This window comes from Arachis hypogaea, chromosome 17 (genome assembly GCF_003086295.3).
Source record: "Arachis hypogaea cultivar Tifrunner chromosome 17, arahy.Tifrunner.gnm2.J5K5, whole genome shotgun sequence".
Lineage (NCBI taxonomy): Eukaryota > Viridiplantae > Streptophyta > Magnoliopsida > Fabales > Fabaceae > Arachis > Arachis hypogaea.
The window spans coordinates 130,762,912-130,776,779 of NC_092052.1; the positions used below are offsets into that span (position 1 = coordinate 130,762,912).

Here is a 13,868-nt window from a genome sequence, read left to right on the forward strand (position 1 = left end):
AGAAACACTTCCTCCACATGGCAGTTTTTTTTGGGTGGGGTGGGGGTGTTGATGTGTTCCTAGTTGGCTTAGTCTCATTGTATTCGTATTCGTATTTCTATATGCCTGCCATGTTTGGTTCATCAAAATATTTTTGTGTGGCTTGAAGTAATATAGTCTCGAGCAACTTTGATACTCTCAAAATATTTCTTATATTATTTAATTGTTATATATGTATGTATTAATTATCATTAAATGAGAGATATTTTAGTATTTTTGTTAAATAATTTTTAATTTTTATTCACATGTGAATATTTATTCACTTATTATTTTTAATATTTTTTTGTCTCACAAGATGTTAAAATAGAGGTGTGTTACTTTATTGCTATGAAAACAAGAAATTGGAGGCTCAATTTTATCGAAATGGAAACCAAATGTGTGCTTTTCTTGGATATGGAAGCATGGTGTACTAGACGTATATGTGGGACAGATTTTTGGCAGTGTCACAAAGAAGCACTCGGACCGTGGGTTTTCGTTGTTATTGAATATTTGCATGGGAAATCTCACGGTCCGATTTGCATGGTTTAGGGAAGCAAAATCTGGGGTGAACTAATCGGACCCTCAGTGTGGTGCAGACGCATGGTCCGAGTTCAAGGCTAGATTTTTGAGAAGAACTCGGACCCTTCGTTTTGAGTGGAAATGGAAAATGTTTTGGTGAAGTGGGAGCTCAAGTCGTAGGGTCCGAGTGCGTTTTATACGATTATTTTAATCATGTTAACCTAGTCGAAGGGTACGAGTTGTAATAAGTGGCCTATATAAAAGTGAGAAGTGAACTCATAACTTACTCGACTCTTCGTCCCGAACTTGAGCGGCTGCCCCTTGTGTTCTTCTTTCTCCTTTCTTTTTTATTTCATCTGTTAAAGTTGAAAATCTAGTTGGTATTTCTATGTTTTTTTTGGGGTTTCCACAAAAATGAGTGATAGAGTGTTACTAAAAGTATATTATTTTGGTCAGATTTTACTACAAACATCTGAAGGAATAAAATTTATTTGTGAAAATCCGCTAGATGTTGTTATTCCTTTTATCATCTCATTTGAAGAGCTCAAAGGTGTGATATGTGAAAAGGTTGATTCTGAGAGGGCAAAAAAGATATCCTGTATTCTCTACCGATATCCCGTACAGGTGTTTGGTGGATTCATCCAGTTTCAAACCAAATATGTGACGGACGAGGCGAGCATGCAAGAGATGTTTTCAATGTATATTGAAAACCGGACTCAGATCACGTTCATCGAGTTGTATGTTGAGTTTGAACAATCTGAGGCTGACCAGAATATTGTAAGGGAAGATTATAATAGCGACAGTGAAGAAGAGTTCGAAAGCAATTACGAGTTTGTTGGTCCAGATGGAGATGAAGATCAAGTTGATGGAAATACGGCTCCAGATGTGACAGAGGTGGCAAATGCACTCGCAAACGAAGTACCGTTTGAGGAGCCATCATTCATGCGAGTTTTGGACTTGGAAGCCATGCATGTACCGGAGTTTCCGGAATATATGACTGCAGGTACGTAAGACCTCGTTTTTGAATTTTTTTTTTTAGACAGATATCGATATAGTTATGAATAAATTAGTATTTATTTGCCATTATATAATCATGCATTGATGTCATCTTTCTCAGCATCGAACCGGCGGTCGAGCAGTTCAGGTGACTGAGTCACTGGTTCAACCGCTGGTTCTATGTAAATAACAAAATAAAAAATAGCACCAATGATAAATCACAAAGTTGAAATGTATGTTTTTTATAACAACAATGATTTTTTTTCACTTATATATGTATAGTATAAGTACTTATTAGGTAATAAGTATATTCTCTCGAACATGATTAGTAACTATTACGTGAGTTTCTAATTATCATTCGCAGTTGATCGATCCCTTCAATGGTTAAAACCTAGTGAACCGGATCGGTTAGGTTCCGGTTCATTTGGCTTGGCGGTCGAGTTGGCATGTCCGGTCCGTTTTTAATATCTTCTGCTGTTGTTCGTTTTTTAATTAGAGTGACATAATAACATGTTGTAAGATTTGGATTTAAATCATACTAGAGGCAGTGACTGTAGATTTGCCCATATTATTGGTTTTGAAATCTCAGTGTCTTTATTTGATTTTTCCTATGGTGGTTTTCAATTGCAGAGGCTCCTATTGTCGCAGATGGTGAATTTGCCGTCGGTATGGAGTTCAGTTCCAGGGAAGCTGTTATTAAGGCGATAAAGGATTATACCATATGACGAAGCGTTGACTACCGGGTGTATGAGTCTGAGCCATTGACATTTTATGCGAAATGTACGCAGTATGGGTCCGGGTGTGATTGGCTTATCAGGGTTAGCATGATCAGCAGGAAGTACTGTTGGGTTATAAGGAGGTATAATGGTAGTCACACCTGTACCAGAGCCACCATTTAACAAGATCATTCGAAACTGGATTCTATCACAATTGCGGAAGTGATAAAGCCATTGGTTGAGGCTGACCCCTCGTTGAAGGTAAAGTCGATTATAGCAGAAGTGCAGTCGAAGTTCAACTACACCGTCAGTTACCGGAAAGCATGGTTGGCTAAGCAAAGGGCAGTGGAAAAAATATTTGGAGGTTGGGAGGCATCGTTTGAAGCGTTGCCTATATGGTTCCAGGCCATGTGTCATAAGGAGCCATCAGCTGTTGTCCATTTTGAGACTATGCCTGCATATCAAGGCGATGAGTTGGTGCGTGATATTCAAGTACTGCATCGAGTATTTTGGAGTTATTACCCCTGTATTAGGGCATTCAGACATTGTAAGCCAATTGTCCAGGTGGATGGGACTCACTTGTACGGAAAGTATAAGGGTTGTCTACTAGTGGTAGTTTCACAGGATGGCAATAACAATATCGTCCCAATTGCGTTTGCTATTGTGGAGGGAGAGACTTCTGATGCATGGCACTTCTTCCTTAGTAACCTTCGTCAACATGTTGTTACTCGGGATGGTGTGGGTCTAATATCTGACCGACATGAATCCATCAATGCAGCTGTGGAGCGCAGTAACGGAGCTTGGTCACCTCCTAGAGCTTTTCATATGTTCTGCATCAGGCATATAGAGTTGAATTTTCTGCGAAAATTCAAGGCACCGTACCTCCAAAAATTGGTCGTCAACATTGGTAACCATTCACTAAATTTTCTTTAACCTATTTACAGACATAACCTTCAATATTTGTTTTGACATCTACATTTATTTTTTTTTTGTTGCATTCCTCTAGGATATTCGAGGACGGTACGGGAATACGAAGTGCGTTACCAGCGATTACGGGAACGGGGGGGAAGCGTACACAAACTGGTTAGACCGAATTCCTCGCGAACAGTACGCATTGGCATTTGATGGTGGATACCGATGGGGTCACATGACAACGAATCTAGTGGAATGCATCAATTCAATGTTGAAGGGTGCACGCAATCTTCCCGTTACTGCTCTTGTCAAGGCAACATTCTACAGGCTAAACGAGCTGTTCACCAGAAAAAGAGCGGAGGCAGAAGCGCGGATTAATGCTGGCCATGTGTTCTCCGATGTCGTGACCTCGAAATTGCATGCAAACCAACTTGCATCAGGAAACATTCAGGTCAGTTGCTTTGACCGGCAGAATGAGGTCTTTGAGGTACGTGAGATGCCAAGCGGACTGGAGTTTGCAGTCGATCTACGTGGCCTTCGATGTGACTGTGGTGAGTTCCAGGTGGACCGGATCCCCTGCAGACATGTGTTCGCATGTTGCGCCAACCAGCGACTGGATTGGAAACTGTATGTGAATGATGTGTATAAGATGGAGCAAGTTCGGCGGGTGTACCGAGCAAGATTTAGGCCACTAGGTAACCCGACTACTTGGCCTGCGTACAACGGTCCTCGCTTCGTACCGAATCCGTTTCTGAGACGCGTCTCGAAAGGTCGCCCCAGGATGACGCGCTTCTTGAATGAGATGGACACGCGAATGTTACGTCGTCCTAGGCGATGTACGCTCTGTGGAGCTGAGGGACATAGTCGTAGCAGATGCCGTCAGTCAGCTAGTACACATGCCGGCGGAGATGCTCAGTAGGTTCACAGTATGGTGGGTGTAGCACGGGACTAGTGTGGCATGGGTTGTCCATTTGAGGTAACTTCACCTCATATATGTAACATTGTATTAAATAACTCGAAATGTGACCACTATGTAACGTTGTATAACATGTTTAAATTGTTTTTAGGATAAAGTATATTTTTTGTCCCTGAAGTTTGACAAAAATTTCAAAAATACCCCTAAGTTTTATTTTGTTTCAATTTTATACCAAAAGTTTTCGATTTGCATCAAATATACCCCTGACGGCTAATTTTTTCAAAAAATTTAAAACCAATTCAACAACAATTTCACAAGAACAACCTTCATCACAAGCAAATCAAGCATAATTTTCATGCATTATTGTTAGATTGGTCTTAATTTTTTTGAAAATTTAGTTGTCGAGGGTATATTTGATGCAAATCGAAAACTTTTGGGACAAAATTGAAATAAAATAAAACTTAGGAGTATTTTTGAAACTTTTACCAAACTTCAAGGATAAAAAGTATACTTTACCCTTGTTTTTATTTTAAAGTAGTATTTATGTTTGAGTTTTTATAAGTTATTTGGTAGTTTATATCTATTATTTTAATATATACTACAGGTTCGTACTAAAAATTAAAACTGATACGTTTCATATAAATATATTATAATTTGCATTCTTGTTGAACACGCGTTCCGGTTCACGGATTTTCTGATTGAACCGGCCGGTCCGGTCCAATTTTTACAACACTACATCTAGTATACCTGTTGCTTGTTATAATATGATCTCAATTTTCCAACTGAGGTACATTGACATGATATCTATAGCAACATTCTCAGATCTTATGTAGCCAAGATACATAGTCCAGACCAGTAATACCTGAATAAGGTCATTAATGCATAAATACTCTAAACACACAATAGGGTTATTTGTTCATAATGTCCAAAAGAGACAAATTACTCTAAACATAGTCCACCTGAGTAATACTTAAGTAAATAATTAACACTACAATTACTTTCTCATAGCTCACTTCACATCCTTGACAAAATTCTTGCATTTCTTGGCCGCCTTTTTCAACACAGATGGAGTGTAGCGATTAGCACTGCGACGTGGTGGATCAATCCTCAGATTGTAACCTTTGGATGTTTCATCCAGAGTGCGTGCCTGACCTGTTTACAAGTTGTAAAAAACAAGTAAAATTAAGTGCATCTGGTAATCTAAGCAACACATATACCACATATCATTTAGTAAAAATCAAACAGAGATGCGAACTATGAACAAAAAATAAATAACTAATCGAACATGTAAAGTAAAATACACAACATAATACCATCATTACGAGATTCTTCATCCTCATCGGACTCCTCTATTTCATCATCCTCATGATCGCCCTCGTCATCCGGCTCATCCACGAGATACGCATCGGTCTCTTTCTCGAGTGTGTTAGCATTTTCCTCAATGAGTCCCATGAAAACACGGTTAGGGTTCTGAGTAAAGAAAGCTCCGCTTCCACCGTCACTCCTACTAGAGTCAACCGACACAAACCCCCCAGAAGCAACCGATGAGGTATGCCCCGGGTACCTCGCATCCAATGAATACCTGCCTGCCATGAACTCAGGCTGATGGCCATCATGTGATAGTCCAGGATCTACAGACATGAATCCAAGCAACTGGCTAAAAGAACCTCCTTCTCCTGTTTCAAACTGTGAGGTTCCCCAATATTGTTGACTTATTGGAACTGATGGAGGGAATTATGTCTGAGGTACATACTGACTTGAGGACTGAGGTTGTTCTTCTGGAATCGGGTTTGGTGGTAACATATGCGGCGAACGTGGCTCTTGTTCTTCATTGTCATCGTCAATATCCTGACTACCATCATCGGTTTCCTGATTATCCTCATCCATATCCTGATCACCCTCATCCATTTCCTGATCACCATCATCATTATCTTGACCCACAAGATTTGACAAGTTCAAGTGGTTCCCATATTTTGTTCGGTACCAATGGATGTAACTATCTAGTAGATGATGTGAAGGCATGGGAAGCTCAGATAGAACGTAGTTATACCTGTTTGACCAATGCATCACCCAAATTGAATGACTCCGTTCCGTGGCCCAATTTAGATTCTTGGGACCAGTCAGGGTTTCTCCATGCGCCTTGTCTAGATTCCGCTCCTGACTAGGTAGTCCCTGAACAAAACCAAACTGTCGCCGAAACCTATCGGTAGCATGCCACTCGATACATTCAAATGATACCAACGGAACTGTAGCGCTCCAAACAACCGACTGCATGTAGATTTCAGGAGGAATGATGTTCGGATCCACGCGATCCACAGCATAAGCAACCCAAACAAACTGGAAAAAATAAAGGAACCTCATGATCACAATCCACAATGCCAATTACAATAACAATGCTTTATAATTATGTCTCAGACCCTAATCCGGAAACTAATACTTCTTTAATTAAAACACACCTGTCCTTCCTGAAGTTCGTCAAATGCCTTCCTAAAGTGATCTAACTTCAGATATCTATATCGTCGGTCACCACGCTCCCAGTTCCGCCACCTAATATGATATTTTCAATTAGCTCAACAGGCATTAAATGAATCTTAAATATCAACATATGTTGCTATTGTGACAAATTATTACCTGTTTGCTAGAGGAAAACTTCGTGGTTCCCTAGGTAGCGGCGATAGATATGGCAACCTCATCCAAGCCCAACAGAGTAGAAGTGTTAGTGGACCATCTATTTCCTTGCAGTTATAACGAGATGCCCGACATAATGCCCTGTAGAGGTGTGCTAGGCATGCCGCTCCCCAACTATACTGTCCAATACTAACAAAATCACGCAGGAAGGGTAGAAATTTCCAATGCACACCTGCCCCAGACTTATCCCCAAACAAGATAGTCCCGATCAGCAACATAATATGGCACCTCACGTACCTCTGTATACTGATATCATCGGTCAACTCTAAATTTTCTTTTAGATTTCGTAGCCAGGTAAGTTTTATGCAACTACCTCTACAATCCGACTTACGCGGTGCAACTCCAAATTGAATCAAACACTCCGCCTCCAACGCTTCAAAACTGCTCATTGTCATCCCTGTGACTGGAAGACCATCGGTGGGAAGACCAAGAATTAGAGCCACATCTTCAAGAGTCACGGCACATTCACCAATGGGAAGGTGAAACGTATGTGTTTCCGGATGCCAACGTTCAATCAGAGCATTCACCAATGCTTTCTGACACTGAACTACCCCAATCTGCGATGCATGGTAGAAACCGGTAAGTCGTAAAAGGTCCTCCGCCCTATCGTTGTACCGGTCCGGAGGAAGTGGGTGATTACAAGTCAACATTCTTAATTTCTACAAAAAAGATAACAAATTCATAGTCAGCTCATTAACATTTAATATATGACTATCATGAATCATTTTACTAAATCCTTTTAACGCTAATTATTCGTACTTCTAAAATTAATTATTAAGCCTTAATTTTATTCAAAACTCACAACTAAAGAAAACAGTTATCAATGCAAAAATTTCTAACCAAAATTCTGAAGTTACAACATCTACCATAATATCTTATAGTAATTACTGATTTACTATCATTCAAACATTATTTCCTCAACTATCAAAAAATATTACTAGCCGGTATCCTTCATATTTCGTCAACAACGGTAAGAACAATTAACTTGCTAATAATGATGATTAGAACAAACAAAATTTAAATATCCTCATGCTAAAACCTAACGTGCTTTAATAAAAATAATTCCACTTATCATTCATGACCCCCGACAATTTCTCACAATAACAACAATATTTAACTTCATCCATACCAGTTATAGTAACAAAATTTTAAACTTTTTTAAAAAATCTTAAGAAATTTACACGGTTTTTTCCAATTATAACAAAAATAGAATTTAATAAAAAATAACAAAATTTCAGACTACTATTTATAAATATCTAACAAATACGAAAATATCTTAATAATCATTCTATTTTATATTTCTAACTTGCGTTTCTAACAATAATCATAATAATTACATTTCTAACAATAATAATTATAAATATAAAAAATTTCTAAAATCTACAAATAACACTTACACACCCTACATAAATCAGATAATAATAAAATTTAATAAAAATTTAATAAAAAGTTACAAAAAATGTTACATTCTCTCTTAAAAATATAACTACCACCGTTCTGTTTACGTTTTTCTAATATCAACAAACCAGCAAGCATAATAGTAATAACAAATTTCCTAAAAATAATATTCATAATAAAAAATTAGAAAAAATATTTCAGACTAATTTTTATAAGTATCTAACAAATACGGAGATATCCTAATAATCATTCTATTTATATTAATAACTTGCGTTCCTAACAATAATCATAATAATTATATTTCTAACAATAATAATTATAAATATAAAAAATTTCTAAAATCTAAAAATAACACTTACATACGCTACATAAATCAGCCAGATAGTAATAAAATTTAATCAACTATTACAAAAAATTTTACATTCTCTCTTAAAATTTAACTACCGCCGTTAACTATTATATTTTTCTAATAACAACAAACCAGCAAGTATAATAGTAATAACAAATTTCTTAATAATAATATTTATAATAAAAAATTACAAAAAAATCTCGTACAAATTTTTAACAAAATCTAACAATTATGGAGATATCTTAATAATCATTCTATTTATATTTTTAACTTGCATTTCTAACAATAATCATAATAACTATATTTCTAACAATAATAATTATAAATATAAAAAATTTACAAAACTTATAAATAACACTTACATAATCAGAATGACTAAGATAATGAATAATGTGAAGCTCAGGTCGATCAACATCTTTAAATTTATTTTTCTTTGGCATGTTCTTCCTTCTTCAAGCAGTAGCTTTCAGGCCGTTTTTGAGAGGAAGAAGAAGAAGCTGGGAGCGAGTAATGTTGAGAGTGAAATGATACAATGGGTTCGGATGGTGAGAGTAGGTAAGTTGGATTCGTTTGCTTTTCAGGGCACCGCTACTGGGATCCAATCATGCGCGACGCGTGTCTATTGAATAGAAGAAATCGGACCATGCGTCTGGTTCAACCGAAATCGGACGGTCCGTTTGGGTATGGCATGTCGCAGGGTCTGACTGGGTAATGCTTGCCAACTCGCACGGTCCGTTTACCTACTCATACCCAACTCGCAGGGTCCGATTAGCTTTGGCACTGACACCACAAAAATGTTTAGCACACCCCTCTCCCATATCTACGCCAAGCTCCATTGATGGAGCCATATGTAAATTAAAAAGCGGAAATTGGAGCTTCTGATTTTTTGTTGACTAACGATGATGTGCAGAAATCATATCCGCATATTTGTATTTAATTTTTTTTAAGAAAATCCAAATCGAATCTTCCTATTTACATTTTTGAAAATTAAAAGCTTTTAAATATGAAATCGGACTCTCTAATTCGAGTTTTAGCAATCAAAAGTTTCATTCCACTAATTGAATTGTTCCTTTTTTAGTTTTACAAATTTTAAAAAATTCTAACCGTGAAATCGGTTGGTTCGAATTGAGACTCAGTTTTTTTCAATATGAAGATTGTACGTGTGTTGTGCTTTGTTATAGGGCTTGAATGTGTTAGACCATGATGTGACGGCTGCGTTTTAAAATTTATATAAAAGAAACCAGACCATTAAATTTTTTTGTTAATGAAAATTGATATACAAATCAAACGGTTCGATTTGTGTTAGGAAAAAACTTTGAAATTATATGGAGTTATTGGACTGCCCGATTTTAGTATTTTTTTTATTTTTTTTATCTTGTGATAGAACAAATCAGATCATCCGATTTGTCTTCAAAAATTATTTTATTGCTTAAATAGAAATCAGACCAATCGATTTGTATAACTATATATCTACAATTTGTACCTCAATTGTTAGATCTCTCGTCTTCTTCTTTCTTCAGCTCTGGAGAACTCTCATCCTCGTATTTTTTTTTTGTGTTTCAAAATTTTTTTATGTGAGAAAAAAATGGGTGATAGAGTTGTACTAAAAGTATATTATTATAGTAAAATTTTGTTACAAACATCCTTCGAATGAGTGAAATTTGTATGTGAAAATTTATTAGATATTGTTATTCCATTCACACTCTCACTTGAAGAACTAAAAGGTATAATTTGTGAGAAAATCGATTCTCAACTATCAAGAAGAATGTCATGTATTTTATATAGGTATCCTATATTGGTATTTGGTGGATTTATTCAATTTCAAATCAAATATGTAACTAATGAAGTGAGCATGTAAGAGATGTCTTCAATGTATATTGAAAGTCGCTCTCAAATGTTGTTCATTGAGTTGTATATTGAGTTCGAACAATCTGAGGCTGACCAAAATATTGAATGGGCCGGGAAGATTACAATAGCGACAATGAGAAAGAGTTTGAAAGCAACTACGAGATCGTTGGTCCAGATGAAAACGAAGATTAAGCTGACGGCACTATGGAGGCAGATATGGCAAAAGTAGCAAATACACTAGCAAACCAACATGCGTTTAAGGAACCATTTTCATGCCTGCATTGAATTTGAAGGCCATACATGCACGAGAATTTGCTAAATATATGAATGCAGGTACGTAATTTGGATATTTATACGAGAGATTAGAATTTTGTTACTTTTTATATCATTGATCGATTAATTAATTATGTGATATATGAAAATATAATTAATTAGTACTTATTTATGTATTTATTTAGTTAAATTTAAGATATTAATCTTATGTATTTATTTATTTATTTGGTTAAATTTAATTAGTATTTATTTATGTATTTTTGTATTTATTTGATTAAAATTGAGATAATTATTTGATTAGGAATAAATATATGTATATATTTATATTAATTTAGTGAATATTTATTTTTGATGTGTATAAATTTAATATAAATTCATAATGATTTATTTATGATTTATAATTTATAGATAGATTTCACTTTTAATTTAACTTATTTAATATTTATTTATTAAATATTTATCGCATGGTGTCGTTGTAGCGGAATTTGTTGTTGTGGCGGATGGTGAATTTGCCGTTAGAATGGAATTCAGTTTCAGGGAAGCTGCTATTATGGCGATGAAAGACTATACCATCCGCAGAGGTGTAGACTACCGGGTGTATGAGTTGAAACCGTTGACATTTTATGCCAAGTGTACGTTGGCTGATTAGGATTAGCATAATCTGCAGAAAGTACTGTTGGGTTATAAGGAGGTATAATGATAATCACACTTATACCAAAGTCACCATTTCTCAAGATTATTCGAAACTGGATTCCAACACAATTACAAAAGCAATAAAGCCGTTGGTAGAGGCTGAGCCCTCTATAAAGGTGAAATCAGTTATTGCAGAAGTACAGTCGAAGTTTAATTACACTATCAGTATTGCAAAGCATGGTTGGCAAAATAAAAGGAGCTGAAAAAATTTTTCGAAAGTTGGAGAGCATCGTGCGAAGCTTTGCCTATATGGTTTGAAGTCATGTGTCACAAAGAGCCATCAACTGCCGTCCATTTTGAAACTATGCCTGCATATCAAGGCGATGACTTGATTACTGATATCAGGGTATTACATCGAGTCTTCTGGGGTTATTACTCTTGTATTAGAGCATTCAGACATTGCAAATCACTTGTCCAGGTAGATAAGACTCATTTGTATAGAACATATAAGGGTTGTCTATTGGTTACAGTTTTATAGGATGATAACAATAATATCGTGCATATTGCATTTGCGATTATGGAGGGAGAGGCTTTTAATGCGTGACACTTTTTTCTTAGTAATTTGTGACAACATGTGGTGACTCGGGATGATGTAGGACTTATCTCTGACCGACACAATTTTATCAGTTCAACTATCGCCCGTAGTAACGGAGCTTGGTCATCTCCTAGAGTTTTTTACATGTTTTACGTTAGGCATATAGAGTTGACTTTTTGAGAAAGTTCAAGGCACTGTACTTGCAAAAGCTTATCGTCAACATAAGTACATATGATATTGAAGTTTGTTGTTGTTAGAGTTACCATTATTTTGAATCTCATTTACACGTGGTCTTTGTACTTGTCTGATTTATATCGCAGGATATTCGAGGACTGTTCGCGAATAAGAGATGCGTTATCAGCGTTTACGAGAAAGGAGCGAGGCTTACACTAACTGGTTAAACCAAATTTCACGTGAACAATATGCATTGGCATTGGATGGTGGTTACCGATGGGGTCATATGACCACGAATCTAGTGGAGTGCATCAATTCAGTCTTAAAGGGTGCACACAATCTCCCTGTGACTGCACTTGTAAAGACAACATTTTACTTGTTTGCAACAGAAAAAGTCGGGGTTGCCAAGAATCGGTGCAAGAAACGATAGATGGATCCAGGCCCAAGTCAGTAAAAGTGTTAGTAAACAATCGACCTTCTTACAGTCGAAACGAGATGCCCTACAAAGAGATCTGTACAAGTGCGCTAGGCATGTTGATTTCCAGTTAAATTCACCGATACTGGTAAAGTCACACAGCAAAGACAAAAACTTCTAGTGCACCGCTGTCCCAAACTTGTCTCCAAACAGGATCGTCCCGAATAATAACATGATGTAGCACTTTAAATACCTCTGAATTCCAATTTCATCATTCAATACTAAACGGTCTTTCAGATTCTGTAGCCACATCAACTTTATGAAACTTCCTCTGCAACCGGCCTTCCTAGGTGCAACTCCAAACTGATTCAAACATTCAGCCTCTAAGGTATTGAAACTACTTACAATCACTCCTATCACTAGAAGACCATTAATCGGAAGACTAAGAATTATAGCCACATCTTCCAATACGAGAGCACACTCACCAACCGAAAGGTGAAATGTATGCGTATCAGGGTGCCATCTTTCGATTAGTGCGTTAACTAATGCTCCCAAACACTGAATTACTCCAATTTGAAAATGTGATAAAAATCAGTCTCCCGTATATGCCCCTCCACAATAGGATTGCACGGATCCAGTGGCAGTAAGTGATTCCACGTCAACATCCGTGAACCCTACAAAGCGTAGTCAAATTTCACATCAAACAAAGATATCCATAAAATCTTAATGAGTAAACTACTATTTCTATCCATGAAAGTTGAAAACAGTGACATATCTACTCATAGAAAATGAAAATTAACATTTGTACCCATAAAAGATTGACTTTTTTAAGCAAAAATATCCAAACACTAAATAATTAAATAAATTTCTCAAATTACCCTCTAATCCTACCACTACACTAGCGCTCACCCTGCATTCACCACCACTACCTCCTTTTTCATAGTCACCATTGCCATCACTAACACCTCATAATTTTTTTTTTAAAAATTCAATAACATCAAATTCTTCAAATTCAACAATAACAAAAAAATATTCAAATTTTTTTTTAAAACAAAAGGAATGAAAACATTCACCAAATTTAGAGATAAAGAGCTGAGCGAGATATACAGAGAAGTAGAGGCAGCAAAGTCCATGCTTCGCCATTGCTATTGCCAGAGAAGGTTGTCTCCTTGAGAGACGCTGCTATTGCTAGACCCGATGATCCTTCTTGTTCTCTTTCATAACAAAGGAAGAGTCATGGCAGAGTATGGAGAAGGTAGTTGCAACAGCAGCGACGTAAGGAGGGGAGCAACTCGGCGGCGGCCTCCTTCAGTAGCGACGGAAACCACTGCGGGAGCATCTCTGTCGTTGCTACTTTCTCGCGATATTTAGCCCACAGAGTCATAGCAGAGCATGGAGAAGGTGGTTGCAGCAGCAGC

General features: G+C 36.7%; 1 protein-coding gene across 1 annotated transcript; it reads left to right on the top strand.

The window, feature by feature from the left end:
* The first annotated feature begins 2,699 nt into the window (after window positions 1–2,699).
* LOC112763976 (uncharacterized) lies at window positions 2,700–4,080 on the top strand. The gene is made up of 2 exons (XM_025809505.1): window positions 2,700–3,143; window positions 3,256–4,080. The coding sequence occupies exons 1-2, from the start codon at window positions 2,700–2,702 to the stop codon at window positions 4,078–4,080; spliced, it is 1,269 nt and encodes a 422-aa protein (XP_025665290.1).
* Window positions 4,081–13,868: the final 9,788 nt, after the last annotated feature.

What these genes read in the sequence shown, in the direction of transcription:
- LOC112763976 (XM_025809505.1), top strand. Translation starts at nt 2,700, where the DNA reads ATGCCTGCATATCAAGGCGATGAGTTGGTGCGTGATATTCAAGTACTG. An exon ending in CACCGTACCTCCAAAAATTG is followed by an intron (nt 3,144 to 3,255) that starts GTCGTCAACATT and finishes GCATTCCTCTAG; the next exon opens with GATATTCGAGGACGGTACGG.